The sequence below is a fragment of the Spinacia oleracea genome, chromosome 1 (genome assembly GCF_020520425.1).
Source record: "Spinacia oleracea cultivar Varoflay chromosome 1, BTI_SOV_V1, whole genome shotgun sequence".
NCBI classification, from domain to species: domain Eukaryota; kingdom Viridiplantae; phylum Streptophyta; class Magnoliopsida; order Caryophyllales; family Amaranthaceae; genus Spinacia; species Spinacia oleracea.
In genome coordinates this window covers 110,177,477-110,194,515 of record NC_079487.1, presented here as the reverse complement: position 1 = coordinate 110,194,515, position 17,039 = coordinate 110,177,477, and the positions used below count along the sequence as shown (strand labels likewise).

Here is a 17,039-nt window from a genome sequence, read left to right as displayed (position 1 = left end):
ACATTGCATAATGTGGAAATGTGAGTAAAAGTAAAAGTATGATTTTTTTTTTTTAAGTAAATATGAAGAAATATGTGGAAATCTCTAAATTTTAATTTATTTGGCTAATTATTATGGAAAGCTATGAAGAATGCTATATTATACGAAGTATATTTTTCACTTGTTTAATTATGTTTTCCACAATTTTTATAATTTTTACATCACATCTAATGGGAAAAATGTGGGAAATAAAACAGATAAGATTCAACTTGTATTTCCACACATTTTATTTTCCATATTTTTCTACTTGTATTTAAACTACCAAACAAGATAATACTAAGAAATTCTCCAATTTTTACAATTTTTTTTTTTTTTAATACTGTAATGTTTTAACAATTTTAACTCGTACTCGCTAAACTAGAGTTACTTAAAATTAAAAGGAAAAGTTGGGATCTAAGAATTTTTTCGCTTTCTCCACGCCTATCTTCCCCTTCACAAAAGATTCCATCTTTCCTTGCAAAAACAAACTCCAATCTCTCTCTCTCTTGCTCAGTAAATCAAATCTCTGTCCCATGAAATTATTGGGCAACAACAACAAAAACCCATAAAAATGATGATAATTTACATGATAATCTCAGCTTTGCTCAGCAAAATCCTGAGAATCCCAATAAGAATGATAAGTGGAAGAAAAAACAGGAAAAATGCAGCTGGGTTTTTCCATCCATACACCAACGATGGAGGTGGAGGAGAGAGAGTGTTGTGGTGTGCAGTTAAGGCCATCCAAGATGAACGATCAGACCTCGATTGCGTAATTTACACGGGTGATCATGATGCTTCACCACAGAGTTTAATGGCTCGAGCCACTGATCGTTTTGGAGTTCATTTGATTAACCCACCTAAGGTTTGCCTAATCTTTGGAATTTCTAGTTCTCTTAGTTTACTATTTTCTTTTGTTTCGGATTGGGGTTTTGTTGTTTTGGTTGGTTTTATTGGTGCAAATTTAGGTGATTACCATGTGGGGTTTTCTGGGTCTTTGAAATTTGGGCTGTTTTAAAGCCACAATGATAGTAATGTAGACGAGATTCGACCGGAGGCCGTGTGTACCAGCCGTACCACCCGCAATTTTTTCCAACTAAGGCTAATTGATACGAATAGAATGTATCAATGTCTTACTTTATTTTGCTAGAAATGTAGTTGGATTTTGAAGTTTGATTATATAGCTAATTTAAGCATTTAAGATAGGATTTCTTCTTTATATTGCTTGTTTAATTTTTATTGTTGGTATCTTGCAAGTTCAACTGCGACTGTGCAATTTTGTTGCTGTGTGGGTATTTTCAGATTTGTGGGACTTTTGACTGAGAGTTTAATATGAGGTAGCTTAAGGAGATGATTCATACTAATCCTTGGGAATTAAAATTTTAGTTGGAGCAAAATTGTCTTGCTTTTACCCTTATCTGAATTCTGTATTGCATTGACTGGAATGCAATCATAGAGGCTGACTGGTGGTCTGGTGCTATAAAGTTGTGAAATTTGATTGGTTTTATGTAGATGACTGCACTCCTTTAGTCCATTTAGCGAATAACGTCCCTATGGATGCAACGGTTGTGACCTTATATTTTTAGTTGAACTGAGATGATAAAGGCAAGCTGTTTCAGCTGCAAACCATCTGCATTATTACGGTTGTCGTTTGATAACACTACATATCGTCTTTCCCTTTTTGTGGCATTATGGTGTACCCCAAACTAAGTGGATTAAATCGTATACATCCTAGCTGACAAAAATATCTTTGAGTTTTCTTTGATATCTTGCTCTCTTTGTTGCCTCATACTCCATATCAGTTAGAACGTAGAAGGCATTGATAGTGTTGTCAGTACTGAAATAATTGTGGCTTCGCGTATTAGGTGGTGCATCTAAACAAAAGAAAATGGATTGAAGAGGCAACATATCCTCGCTTCACTATGATTGGTCAGAGCCTTGGTTCAGTCTACCTGTGTTGGGAAGCTCTGTGCAAGTTGACACCTTTGTATTATTTTGATACCAGTGGTTATGCTTTTACTTACCCGCTGGCAAGGATTTTTGGCTGCAAAGTAATCAGCTATACTCATTATCCAACCATTAGTTCAGATATGGTCTCTCGGGTTCGTTCGAGGAGTGCTTTGTATAACAATGATGACTTCATTGCCAGAAGGTTGGTTTTTCTTCATTTGATTTGCTTCTTCTTTTTAACATTTTTAAATCTGAATTAAGAATTGCCAAAGGAGACAGTGTGTGGAAGGAAATATTTTTTCTTAGACCCTTTCTTTTCGCAGTTGATTATTACTGCTCGAATTTCCATTATAGGATATCAGGATGCTTGTTTTTATCACTTCATAAAACTGCATATTTTTAAAATTAAATTTGTTGCTACTTGCTATCTGATGCATAGTGCATTTGTGGTTCGTCATCTTCTTTGTTTCTGTTCTTATTCGTTTCTTTCTTTTTATTGATGGAGATAAATAATTGTTCCACATCTGCCCTTTGTCATGGCATAAGTCTGTAAGAAATCTTACTTTCAGAATATTATTTATTTTATTATGTGGAGGCTGTCTAGACCTTTGAAGGTACATTGCTATGTCAACCAAGGGAGAGCTTTAGGTGCTTGGATGTAAAATGTTGTTGAGTTCAAACCTCTCCGTTTCCCCTACATAACCAGCAAAAACCTCAGGCCACCCACTTGTTTGATCATGCTCTGTACTATTCCCCCCCCCCCCCTCTGCCGCAATTCCGTAGACTGTAAAAAAAAGCTGCATGTGACCACCATAACTCAAAAGTTGATATTCTCAATTGGTTGTTTTGTGGCAGTGTTTGGCTATCGCGGTGCAAGATAATTTACTATTCAATCTTCACTTGGTTGTATGGCTTTGTTGGGTCTTATGCTCACATAGTCATGGTGAATTCATCCTGGACTCAGTCACATATTGTGAAGCTTTGGAGAATTCCTGAGCGTACTAAGAGAGTCTATCCTCCATGTGATACTTCAAGCCTGCAGGTAACTGATATGAGATTCTCTAGTTAATTCTGACAGTATGCTTACCTCTTCTGTTGTGCTGCCTGAGCTGGAAATCTCACCTCATTCTCTGGCGATATGTAGAACTACAAGTAAATATTTCCTAAGTAGCTTGAGGAGGCTAAGAACAAAAGGCAGATAGTATAATCTGGGATATACATTTGCATTGAGTTTTCTGAAAAAATCCTATATACTTTTTTTTGCTGGCTAGCTGATTTACCACTTATCTTTCATGTTTTTAGTTTTGTTTGCTTGATTTCATCTTTCTTACTTTCTTTACCTTAACCAGGCTCTACCTCTGGAAAGGGCCATAGATGTGCCAGCTATTATATCGGTGGCTCAGTTTCGTCCTGAGAAGGTGGGCATTTCTATGTAAAACTCTTATGCAAGGTATCATTGCTGTGGTTGTCATCCTCAGGCCTTTCTGATGCCCATTATGACACTTATTAAGTGTGTTCCTGCATTTATCTCAGGCACATCCTCTTCAACTCAAGGCGTTTGCAAAAGCCATTAGTCAAATGGATCCAGGCTTGCCTAAACCTAAGCTCCAGCTCGTGGGTAGTTGTCGCAATAAGGGAGATGAAGATAGACTACAAAAGTTGAAAGAGATGGCTGTTGAGCTTAAGGTGGAGAATGACGTGGAATTCCACAAAAATATCATGTACAGGTATGCAATTTATGTGAACATACTCACATAGTCAAAGTGTCAGCACTCTTTGTTACTGTCACGGGTCTTTAGCTTGTGTCCTAGTCATCTGTGTAGGCAGGATATGGATCATAAGGTCATAACTATAAGTCGTGCTGCATGGACTTTTCATTTCACTCAAGTACCCATATGAGTCGTGTCGGACACTCTAACACTAGGTTAGGCATGGCCTTATGGATACTAATGCACTTCAACTTAGGCCAAAAAAGTTACTAATGGTGAAAACTAATTCTTACACTAAGGCTCCGTTTGGTTTGGCGCAAAACGTTTTCAATGAAAAATGATTTTTAAAGGAAAACCACAATTCCAAACTTGTTTTACTTTGTTTGGTTCCTTACAAGAAAATTGGTGAAGATTGATTGGAAGAAGAAAGATGGAGGTAAGGAGGAAAGATGCGAAAGTGGTTTCCTTTCCTTTCAAATGGAAAATGGTTTTACACCTTTGAGGGGTTATGGAAAATTGTTTTCCATCTCTTGCCAAACCAAAGGACGTAAAATGATTGAAAAGGGGGAAATCGTTTTCCCTGAAAACGTTTTACACCCTACCTAACAGAGCCTAAAGGGTAGTCCACCATTATACGAAGTAATAGTTATAAGGAAAAAAAAATGTTGGCTTATATCTGAGTGAATGTGCAGGGACTTGGTCAAACTTTTGGGGGCTGCCATTGCAGGAATTCATACCATGACAGATGAGCATTTTGGCATAAGCGTTGTGGAATTTATGGCTGCTGGTGCAGTCCCGATTGGTAAGCATTGTGAAGAAACAATAGCTTAACTTAACTTAACTTTGTATGTGTGAGGCAACATCTAATGCATAATTGATAATTGTTGTTAAATTTCCTCATCTACCCCCAGCCCACAATTCAGCTGGTCCGAAGATGGACATCGTGTTGGAAGAAGATGGACAGAAAACAGGATTTCTTGCAGAATCTTTGGATGAATATGCAGAAGCTATTCTTGAAGTTTTGACAATGCCAGAGACCAAAAGACTTGAGATAGCTGCCGCTGCCAGGAAGCAAGCAGGCAGATTTTCAGAGCAGAAGTTTTACGAAGATTTTAAGGCTTCAGTTCGACCAATTTTATGCCAAACTTCCTGAGATAACAAAATTAACTTAACCATACTTGTAATGTTTTTTTTGCCTTACTACATAGTCGGTATAAATAGTCTTAGTCTCAAGTGCCATTCTAGGATGCAGCAAATTTGTGTTGTTGCATAAATGGTTCACTAATCTGACAACGGAGTTAACAGCACGTGTTTATTGTTACATATCTACCTGAAATGCAGGCAACTATGAGCTATCTCTTTGCCTAAATGGCGGCTAATTGTGATATACTGTGCTGGTTTTTATGGTTATGATCCTAATGGAACCAAAATTGAATTTGTGAGTTTTCAGGTACCCAGAACTTGACCTGGCCAATATACATCATTGTCTAAATTGTTAAAAAAAAAAGGGGGGGGGGGGGGGGGGGGGGGGGGGGGGGAGGGGAATGAAGAGAATAGGGAAGAACAAAACTCAAAGTCACTTCAGAATAGGCTTGGAATAGGCTGACAATCCTAGATACAAAGTACAAAGAAAATAAGAGAAGAAACATTACGACCTTCCACTGTAAAAGGTAAAACCAATGAAAATTTATACAAAATGGTAATTATATTCTTTCTAAAGTCTATTTTTCGTTATTAAAACTGACTTTTATCTTTCCGAGAGAATCAAGAGAATGACCTTTTTTTCGAGGGAAATAGAGAACGTTAAACTATCTAATTTTTTTTATTTAAAAACATCTTATAAATACCAACATCTAAATATACATTAAATCCTTGATCATAGGCTGAATATTTTATTTTATTTTGGCATACGCTGAAAATTTGTGGGCCAATTTAAATGCTTATCTAGCAACTTGATTATATTCTCTAAAAATAAATATATGCATTAAATTAACTTCAAAAAAAATTACAAAATGGTTTAAAGAATTTGTTGATGATAAGTTAAATACTTTAGCTATTCTTATATCAGACCGTCTGACACTTACTTAACTGTCACTCTGTCAACCATCCTCAATATGTCAATAGTATGCTTACCCAAATAGGAGGACGGTAGGAGGAATGGAGAATAGTAACGTGTCATGTCATGTGGTATGGCGGTTTGATTAATCGAGACGGTCTTTTGCAAAAAATCGTATTTTATTTATTGAAAAAATCATTAAAAAAAACAGGGAAAAAAGAAAGAAAGAAAGAAATAGATTGATTGGGTTTACACGCGCAATAGAAGTCGAGTAGTGAGTAGAAAATATTTGAAGAAGAAAGAAATTCTATCAAGAAGGCAAGAGTGAAGAGTAGTTTGGTGCCACAAACGCCCAACACCAGTTTGAGAAGCTCTTATGGTTCATCTTCAGCCTCCGACCACCACCTAATGATGGCGGTTTCTTTCAACTCCGTCGTCTCTTTTAATTCTGTATGTATACTCCCTCTTTCTTTCTTTTTTCTTTTTTCTTTTTTTCTTTTGGGTTATTTGTTCTTATGTATTTGCTTGATTAGTTAATCTGGTCTTAATATTTCGTTCTTATTATTATGATACTTTTGTTAAATTCTGGTCAAATTTTGCATGTCTGAATAATTTATGTATGATCTGTTCAGATTTTGGGAGGTGGGCAGATAAGAAAAGAAAATAGCCCCTTATTGTATAATAGAAATTGTTTAATGGTTTTGGAATTCTTACATTATCTTTTCCTTAATTATGGTGTTGGATATGGTGTAATTTCATGAGCTCCAAGTAGATTGATTGGCTTAAAGAAATAAAAGGCAAATTTATTGAGGTTTCCAAGCCAAATTGTGGATAATTTTTAGCTATTCCCAATATCAGTTGTTTGGTATAGCTTAGGAAATGAATCACTTATAACAAATTGAGGATTGAAGAGGGTAACAATGTTGTTAACATAGGGTTGGAAGAGGTAACAAATTGCGGTAATGGTTACCCTTAGGAAATGGATTACGTTACCACTCCCCTCATACTAAAGATTAGGTTATGAAAATAGTAAATTGATTCTATTTCCATCACTTAAAAACTCTATACCAAACATGCTCTAATAGTGTTACCGGCTTGTGTAATTGACGGGAAGAAGCACCGTTTATAAATTGTTGTCACATTAACAAGGGGGTAATGCTGATAGATCCCTGTAAATTGAAGCCAGCTTAGTACTTGTGATTGAATAAATGATATATTCTAGACTTGTAGTTTGATCACTTCTTTTGCTGGTCATTGGTTTGTTTGTATATCCATCGCAGCTTGGTTTTATGTTTCTATCACCACTAACCTTTTAGTGCTGAAGCTATCACTTGAAACTTTAACTGCAGCTAATAGAATTATAGAATTGGAGCCTAGATTAAATCTTGGATCTTCGGTCATCAAGAGTGTTAAATCATTGAATTTTTATTTATTTTTTTAATTTGCCATGGAATAATCATTTGAGCCAATGAACCATTTGATAAGTGAATATATAGTATAACTGTGCAAGAAAATTTGTATGTCAATGCTCACAGTAATGCTCAAGTATCTCATTTTCTTCACAATTTTATCATTTCCATCCATTACCATTCGTCGGTGGTATTGGGTGGCAATGGAAATTTATTAAGAAAAACACAAACTTGGAGATAAAATTGCATTACCACAGTCCACAGACATTGTGATGCTACTTCCTTGAAAAATTACACTCAAATTCATTTCTATTACGTCATTTAGGCTCCGTTTGGTTTGGTGTAAAACATTTTCAATGTAAAACTATTTTCGTGGAAAACGATTTACAATGGAAAACACAATTCCAAATTTAGTTTTCCGTTGTTTGGTTCCATGTCAGAAAAATGATGAAATGGAAAGTAAGAAGGTAGTGAGACTGTGAGAGGAGTGTACAAGAGAGATAAGAAAACAGTTTTCCCTTCATTTTGAAGGGAAAATGGTTTTCCATCATTGGGAGAGCAATTTTACTCTTATAGAAAATGGTTTTACACCCCTTTGCAAACCAAACAATGTAAAATTGAAAATAGAGGAAAACTGTTTTCTAGGAAAATATTTTACGCCCTACCAAACGGAGCCTTAGTACCAGCTAGGTTAATTCCTATGTAACTTACTGCTGGCTGAGAGGAAGGTCATAATTTTGAGAGTTCCAAACTTAGGGTGACCTTTATGATGAGTACTCTCCTAGATTGTCTTAATATTTGTGTGGGTATTCGCTTGGGAGCTGTACTGATATTGATATTTCTTACCATAAAGCTACACAATGAATGAATCATTGGATTGTTATTGGATTTACTTTTCCTCTACATTGGACTCAACTGTCCACAAAAAACTCTCTACGCTACGCGTAAGTGTGTCTCATTCTGTTTTAAGTTACAAGGTGTTCACTCTACTGTCAAAGTAACTTTTTTCTGCACCTTCCGGTACCAATCATCCTCAAAAGGTTTTCTTTACTCAGAAGTCTCAAAATGTTATCGTCCTGCTCTTGGCTTAAAGTTGGAACTTGACTTTAAATGACAACGGGTCTAAACTTTAGTGTACTCCTTGGTTTGATTTATTAACTTGAATTTCATTCTGAGAAACGATTTCTATACAATCCAAACTTCTGAGCAAAAAAATTCATATATTTTATGGATTATTTATCTGCAAGTTCATGTTGGATGCCTTCTCGTAAGAGGAAAAAAATCGAAAAAACTTCTGTTTACAATTTGTATTATTGTATTGTGAGAATCATTATTGTTCTTTTGCTGAACTGTGAATTCATGTACTTGTTACAATTGGTGTAATAATGCTAAATTTGAGCATCTCAGGAACTCAGATCTTCTGTCAAAATCTGATAAACATGCCAATTTGCAAATCATTGTTTTATCATACCAGTACGAACATATAATAGTGGGAGTTGATGTCCTACGAATGTTTTGTATAGTGTTTATTATGATAATTTCTCATACCCTTTTTCTCAATCAACTGTGCAGGTCTCAGGATCCTCCATCAAATCTCCTGTTCCAAAGGTTGACCGTGTTTCAGCTCCCTTTCTCTCTATCAAATTCACCCGAACCATAAGTTTAAACAGAAGGCATTCACATTCACATCTTTTGGTTGCAAAGAGTGATGGTATAATTACAGACCTTAGTGAAAGTTCAAATTCGGAGGATTCTTCTTCTCCTAATTCAGAAAGAAAAGTTGGCGATGACACAAAACAGGAAAACAAGACACCGGCATCTGCGCAGAAGAAAGCACCGCTAACTGCAAGAGAGAGATTAAGGGCGGCAAGGGTACTGAGCCGTTACTCAGAATCCAAGCCTGCCAAATCAGTAATAGGACGCAGCGTATTGGATGCTTTGAGAGAGAGTGAGAAGGGTAAAAAGGGACTTCCACAAGCACCTACTAACATGCTTGATGATAGTAAGCGGGGAATGCCAAAGGCGGGTCTGACGTTTGAATTCCCGGGAGGTTTTGATTTGTTTCTGATTGCCTTCTCTTTTGTTTTTATAAGCACAGTTATGTTTGCAACAGTTTTCGTTGTTTGGAAACTCGGTGCTATCCATTACAATGAGTACTGAAATGCTGCTATAAATCGTCTTCAACGAGAATATTAGTTCAGTATTCTTTAATTGTATATTGAGAAGAATGCAGAAATCATAGTCAAATGCATGTAGTTGTTCTTTACCATTTAGGTACTGAATGCTGATGTATATGATTTTACAGTTACATTTTGGAGTTGTATAGCAACATCTTGTATTAAGGTAACCCTTGTTTTCCCCGAGGCCAACAAATTTAGCAACATCCATGAGTATAGTACTATAGTGTATAAGTTGAGCAATCAAGGACCTGCTCTCTGCCGACAATATGGACTTTAAAGTTGTATATGTACATGTATCCTATCCACACAAATAAAGATCCACATTTGAAAGAAAATAAATAAACGGCCTTAGCTAGTCTAAGGGAAACCACTAAACAGCAAGAGGGTTTACTTACTTGTCTATATCAAAGCCTTCAATTGCCTCAAATAAGTCAGTCAAGTCGGCAAATTGATATAACCGGTTGTATCTTATGCATAGAAATAACCAAGTCTACTATAATTCATTTATCCTTGTGCTGAGCATGTGAGTAAAAAAGTTGTTTAGATTGTAACTTACAAGGTATAACCGATTATACACTGAATATTCAACAACAACAACAACAACAAAAGTTAGATTGGTTTAAGTTAAATTTCATTTTTAATATTCATATTATATATGTTACACTGCTTCAAAATAAATGAATTTTATTCATTCATAAACCTATTGTCTTTTAAATTCGCACAAAAATATTATCTTCCTATAATTTTTATCTGGTGGTACTAATTTTTTTTGTCTTTCTATTTGGACATAACATATATATTATATAGTACTACCTATAAGACTAGGCATATATATTAACGTTTTGGTGTACGTCAATCATTGAGATCGAGGACCCTTGAAGGACATGCATGATGCAAATGCAACCAAGGTGACTAAAATTTCAATTTGTCCTCTGCCTTTTGTGTTTCGTAAAATTTCACATCCATTTATTACTACTTGTCAAGTTGTGTGCTATTAGCTAGCTACCAGCTAGGCCCCTTTGATCGAATCCAATCTCTAAATTAATTATGTTACACTGATCTTGATGATCATTTGTAGATGTCGTTTAGCTGATTATTGATGATGTTTTCCTTTCCGTCAAAAGAACTCCTAAGAAACATTTCTATACATCTTCGAATGAAGATTTATGGCTGTAAGTTGCCCAGTTGATGAATGTATTTGCAGTTTGTCGTTATAACATATGTGAGAATCAAGGAGGAAATAAAAGCCCACGAACATAGCCTAAGTGAGGTTCCATCCTAAAATCAATTGACAATAGAGGGAGTAACCCACCTTAGGTTAAACTACTCCGTAGAAGCTATTTGTTTCATCTTCCGAACATTACGGGCTAAAGCACAACACCAACAGACGGGCCATAACTGGAACAAGCCCACGGGTAACGGTGTTTAACATATGGTGTTACTAGATTAGATCCCGTGCACGCACGGATTTTTATAATTTTTTTTCACAAAATATTTAACTGATTATCTCCCAAACTATTGCATAGTTATAACATTTTTAACATACTCATTTAAATTTATTCATCTAATGTGCATATTTAAAATGCTAATATAGTAATTTTACCAAAAGATTGAGTGATATATTTTTCATTATTAATATAGCGATTAATATTACCAATTTAGAATAATTATTATTACGTCGTATCTATTATTGCCATAATTTATAAACTAAATTTTGTTTCCATACATAAATAGTTTATAAAAAACGTAGAGAATAAAATAAAATAAAACAGATACACTTTTTTTTTAGGAAAGTGATTTTTGGCGGGAAAAAATCGCACCAGGAATTGACATGTGTCATTCCTGGTGTCTCTTTTAGTATATAGTAATAGATAGTCCAATTGTACGAAAGTCCTGCTCTAATGCCAATTTGTTATAATTGATGTTATAATTGATGAGCAAATCAATGAAGAAACAGAATCCCACGAACATAGCTCAATCCTAAATTGGCAATATGGGAGTAACCCACTTGGGTTATAAACCAGAACCTCGATCATTGTTTCATCTTCTGATGTAAGAATACTTACACTTACTTTCTAACATGGTCATTATATAATGTCTAGTGTACAATTGGCTTCGAAAAAACTTACTTACATTTTATTAATAGCTATATTTAAAAAAGTTCAGATAAGTAAAAATCAGCTGAATTGCACGCTCCTTCAAAGGGACTAGCTATACACTAACCTTCAATTCAATCAAACAAATGAAGGTACCCGCCTACAATATGAGTATTCGTCAAGAGGGGTAAGCCAGCTAGCAAGTTGGTATACATAAAAGACAAAAACATCACATAGGATGCGTTACCAATCACAGTAATACTGTATCGTTGATAAACATATGAAATCCCAGTAGATAAGTATGCATCTAGTTTGTGGGCTCTTTTTTGCTTTGTTTTTCTTAATGTCAATTGTCCTATCCTGCCCTATCTATTCACAATTTGGAAAATCACCATTTCTCCAATCATAATTATATGGATGAACTACGGTGCTTTCATCGAAAATTATTAGGTACAGTCAGGTGCACCGTGCACTTAAGGGTATTGTTTTTTTACCTGTTGATGATTGGTATCACATTACCTTGGGTATTATACAATAAAGTTTTAAGCACTACTCCAACTTTATTTTTGTTTACGTCAAGGAAACTAATTATATTATATTCTGGATATTTGGAGGCTATGTTCCGTCGCTCACCTCGTACAACCTCAAAACCGCCCCTGCTTTTATAAAACAAATACTTCGTACTATATAGAGTATTCAGACATGTTGTTGCTTTGATAAATGAAAACATTAGTGTGTATTTGTGGTTGTTGGTGATTGAAATCAAATCTGGACAAAAAGAACCACCGATGATTTAGTGAATTTGAAACATCAATAATGAATTTTTGTTTAATTACTTGCTATATTTTCCAATGGTAATAAATGAAGTATCATTAGCCTTGTCATTTGTCAAATGATGTCAACATAAATTCTTATTTACATGAGGTGTACGATAAATATTATACACTGAAATTAAAGTTAACGTAAAATGCTTAAAAGTTACCATTGTATATGTAATAGTTATCTATTTTTTAGTGATAAGATTTTTCAATTTAATAAAAAATATTTCTTCAAAATTGCTAATAATGTATAAAATTAATCATTTAACCCTTTAAAAGGTTTATCTATCAACTTTTTTTTAATAATATAAAAGTTAAAGAAAACTGGGTAAAAGTTATGTTAGTGTACAATAAATTTATTGTACACCTTGTGCATGCAAGACCTTTTGATGACGAGGTTTTCTGAATCTATATTAAAATGGTATACTAAGGTCAAAATAGTAAGTTCAGTCGGTATATTAAGGGCTAAATGGTAAGTTCAAGTAAAAAATTGAGTCTGGCCCACGAAAAATAACATTTATCTTTGACTTGTGAGTACCAAACTATGTTGTTTGGAACCAAATAAAACTGAAACCACGTTACCAAACTATGTTGTTTGGTATCGCATTAGAAAATACAACTACTTTTCTTGTATCAAACTATGTGGTTTGGTACTAAATAAAAATGCAGAATATTGATATACCATTTCTTTGATGACACCATTGAGTTGGAGTGATTTTTTTTTAATATTATGCAAACAGTTGTACCATGTATGAACTCCGTAACTCTGGAAAAAAAAGTTTCTTATAAGACCAAAATCTAAAATCATTAGTTCAAATCTTATCCCGGACTATAAATAGGCCGAAACACCGGATAATATTACCCTCATTTAAACTAGTGGACTAGTTCCTACAATAAGCTAATCATACATTGACAAATATAGTGGAGAGTGACAAAATCCATAAATATTTTAGTTACTTCAACAATAAAATACATATATTTAACTACCAATCCTAGAAAGATTTTCATTGGACTTGTTTAGTAGACAGATATGGCCCTCAATCACTTACAAAGAACCAGGATCACAAATTTGCAAAGTTCTATAACAGTTCACCAATTATAAGTATTCCATCAATCAATTATTTATTACGTCATTTTGGTTTTATATTTAAACCAATCACATTATATATTCGTCGTCTCACTCAACCATAAATCAATTTTCTAAATCATTACAAATTTTGAACCAAAAATACACAGTATATTTCCCAACCATCACATTATTTTGTATGGATGGATTTTACAAATTGTTCGATATCATAAATAACAGAGTGACCCTGAATGACGCAATAAAAGTGTTTTCAACAGCGTAGATGACTATAAATATATAGTGTTTGAAAAAAGTTTTTATAAGTCCAAATATATTTTATGTTATACTATATCTTAAGAAATGGCCAAAAATAGCTTTCAGTATTCAAGTTTACCAGAAGAGGAAACCATGCCTCACCATTTTAATGCTACGAATACAACATCAAGTAGCATGCATTTGCAAGAATTGCCTGCAAATTGTTATGCCTTAGAATTTCAGGAACCTTTTGAAGGTTTTGCAGAATTTGAAGATAAAGCTTCTGCTGCTGATTCTTCTCATAATCACAGGCAAGCCGAGAAGCGGCGCCGCGATCGGATTAACGGGCAGCTTGCTAGGCTTAGGAGGCTCATTCCCAAGTCAGAAAAGGTAATCCAATTAGTTAATTAAGCTTCCTTAATTACTTTTGATATTGTTAGTAAAATACAGTACTGTCTAATTTATTTTACTTAACACATTGTCAGGCAATGATCTACAAAAATTAACTTAAGATTAAATTCTTGCTGATAAAACAATGAATGTTAATTACTACTCTTTTTCTATTTAAGTGTCAACTTTTCAAAAATAGTGTCCACTTTCCATTTTTGGACTACATTTTTTCTTACAATTTTCTCACTTTTCCATACACTTTTCCCACTTTTCCATAAATCATGATTGTTTTTTCTTACACATTCTACACTTTTTCCACTCTTCCATCCCCACATACACTTTTATTTGTACTTTATCAATAAACAATTATCTATTTTATCCTTTCCCCAAACAAATAATCACAATTATTGTTTTTCTTAAACACTTTTTATTTTCTTTAATTACCATGAATTTCTCCAAAGTGGACACTTAAATAGAAACAGATGGAGTTTTGTCAATAAAAATAGTTGAATTAAGCAAAGTCATATGTGGTTCGAATTCGCCCATGTAGACTCGGATGCTATTTTTTTTTTTTTTTTTTATCATCTTTCGTAGAATTCATCCTAGAACCAAGAACATTTTGTACGTACGACATTGAAAAATATTGTTAGGTCCTCATGAAATACGGATTAACTATTCAATTTGCCTAATTTTTCGTTATGTTTTATTATCAATTCGGCACCTCTTACAAGTCAATCGTTACTGTAAACAATACGATCTGGTTACAGAAGACGACATATTCACTTATTGTAGTACTCGGCATACTCTATAATTCTATATAGCCACTTATGAAGTAATCATGTTTATAAAAGATTAGTGGTTTCTTAATTTCGTGTTCCCAATGATTTTTCTTAGTTTAGACGATCATGGTGTTCATGATGCGTTTCATCATAAGCTTTAGGAGATATGTCAATGTAAGTCAAAGTAGGTCCTTGAAACTTATTAACATGTCTAGATGAATTGTTTTAGATCAATATCATTGCTTACATTATGTTCCATTTTTAAGATTCTCCATAAATCTTCAATATGATGGATTTTGAAACTTTTGGTCTACCACATAGCTAGATAGATAGAGTTGTCAAAAAACGCATGTAGAATCAGTTGCAGATCTTAAACAGTTTTACGAGGGAAAAATGTAAGCAATATAGTATTGAATTTATGCAATTGTACTTAAATTTTAGGGTGTGCCTGCAAAAATGTGTTTTAAAATTGTAAAAATGTGATGTATGATAGTTAAATATATAAAACGACTCGGCTCTACATGCAACGGGGTGTAACTTCTACTCCATATGTCCCTAAAAGATTGCCCCGTTGCAATTCTTTGGGTCAAACTTTGAAACTTTGATCATGAATTATCATTAGCCTATAAAAAAAATATAGTCATGTGGGGTCTTATTAGTAATATCAACTTTATAATTAATGTTTACACTTGTGGAATTAGAGATATTTAAGTTTTAAATTGTGTATTTGACACCGTGAAAAGTCAAATGGACGATCTTTTAGGGACGGTAGGAGTACCAATTAATTGTCCTAATAGAACCTCATGATAGTCCTTTAACTTGTAAAGCAGATGGACAAGGCAGCACTCCTAGAAAGAGTAGTTGAGCAAGTTAAGGATCTAAAGAGAAAAGCATCAGAAATCAGCAAAATCTTTACAATCCCATCAGAAATCGATGACATAACTATTGAATGTCATCGGAAAGAAAATCATCCCAACAACAACAACAACAACAACAACAACAACAACAACAACAACAACAACAGCAACAGCAACATAATGTTTATGAAGGCTACATTATGCTGCGAAGATCGGCCTGACTTAATTCCAGAGCTAATACGGGAACTCAAAGACCTTAACTTGACAGTAATTGGAGCTGATATTGGCTGTTTAGGAGGAAGGATGAAAAGTATTCTATTACTTTACTACAAATTAGATAGTAATAATGATGGTGTTGTTTGTAATGTTAGTGCAATTAAGCAGTCTCTAATGGGTGTTTTAACTAGAATTATCTCATGGTCTAGTGCTAGTACTTCCAGTTTTCGTGTTACTAGTAAGAGGCAACGCTTCTTTTTCTCTTCTTAACTAGCTAAAGGTTTCTTAAGTTTTACATTATATAGTTTAAGCATGAAATTAATTATCATGTCTTGTGAATTCCAACTCTCGTTGGAAATCGGAATGGTGAACGATGTTCTATTACCCGTATATCATAACGCGTTGATTGTGCACACCAGGTCGCTTATATTGGATGCACCTAATTTTAGGTACACGGACACTATCGTGCAATGTTGTACCGTGACTTGTGAACTCCAGCTCTTGTTGGGAATTGGAGTACGTGATGACTGATGAACATTGTTCTATTACTCGTATATCACAACACGTTAACTGTACACAAGAGAGTAAATGATGAGTATACAAGTCGCTTATCTCATATTAGATGCACCTAGTTTTAGGTACATAAGGCGCGAAAGAAAATGAAACAAACAATATGGTGCAATGTTGTACCATGACTTGAAGGAGTAGACAATCTATGAGACTATGACACAAAATATATGTGTAGGAAACAAGCATGAAGACACACGAACAAAGTGATCAATGAATGGAGTATTTAGGTGTAACTAATTAAGTGTTAGCGTGTAAAAACTGTTGTAGGAGAACTAGAGGTTTACCGGTGTAAATTGAAGCAATGCTTCCCACATGTTCCCTCATAAAGCAACCACAACTCCACAAGGTTATTATGACTTGTTTACTCTTTACCTACCTTAATCTTTTAAGCCCGCTTTCATTATAACTTACAATTTTACCATCAATATTATATTATATTACCCGTCTATTTTTTTAAAAAATTATAGTTTTGATATCCTACTAGACTTGTATATGACCATGTAAATAAAGATAATTGTGCAAATTACAGCCAAAAACAACAACAAATCGTTATATATGCCAGCAATCAATCTAGATTTGTGTACTTCGTATTTGACTTTATTTTTATTTTATTTTAAAAGAATAAAAAATTAAAAACACATCTGATTTGGTCCAACTCCAACCCATGAATTAG

The 17,039-nt window shown here is 34.2% G+C and overlaps 3 protein-coding genes across 3 annotated transcripts; all 3 read left to right on the top strand.

Moving 5' to 3' along the window:
- Positions 1–413: 413 nt before the first annotated feature.
- LOC110798636 (GDP-Man:Man(3)GlcNAc(2)-PP-Dol alpha-1,2-mannosyltransferase) lies at positions 414–5,053 on the top strand. Its single transcript, XM_022003823.2, has 7 exons — positions 414–880; positions 1,881–2,167; positions 2,821–3,007; positions 3,315–3,383; positions 3,499–3,692; positions 4,367–4,476; positions 4,586–5,053. The coding sequence occupies exons 1-7, from the start codon at positions 590–592 to the stop codon at positions 4,825–4,827; spliced, it is 1,380 nt and encodes a 459-aa protein (XP_021859515.1). The 5' UTR covers positions 414–589; the 3' UTR covers positions 4,828–5,053.
- Positions 5,054–5,997: 944 nt separating this feature from the next.
- On the top strand, positions 5,998–9,486 carry LOC110798635 (uncharacterized). The gene is made up of 2 exons (XM_022003822.2): positions 5,998–6,180; positions 8,712–9,486. Exons 1-2 carry the CDS (start codon positions 6,139–6,141, stop codon positions 9,297–9,299), a joined length of 630 nt encoding a protein of 209 aa, XP_021859514.1. The 5' UTR covers positions 5,998–6,138; the 3' UTR covers positions 9,300–9,486.
- Positions 9,487–13,264: 3,778 nt separating this feature from the next.
- Positions 13,265–16,124, top strand: LOC110798637 (transcription factor bHLH51). The gene is made up of 2 exons (XM_056839477.1): positions 13,265–13,944; positions 15,554–16,124. Exons 1-2 carry the CDS (start codon positions 13,660–13,662, stop codon positions 16,064–16,066), a joined length of 798 nt encoding a protein of 265 aa, XP_056695455.1. The 5' UTR covers positions 13,265–13,659; the 3' UTR covers positions 16,067–16,124.
- Positions 16,125–17,039: the final 915 nt, after the last annotated feature.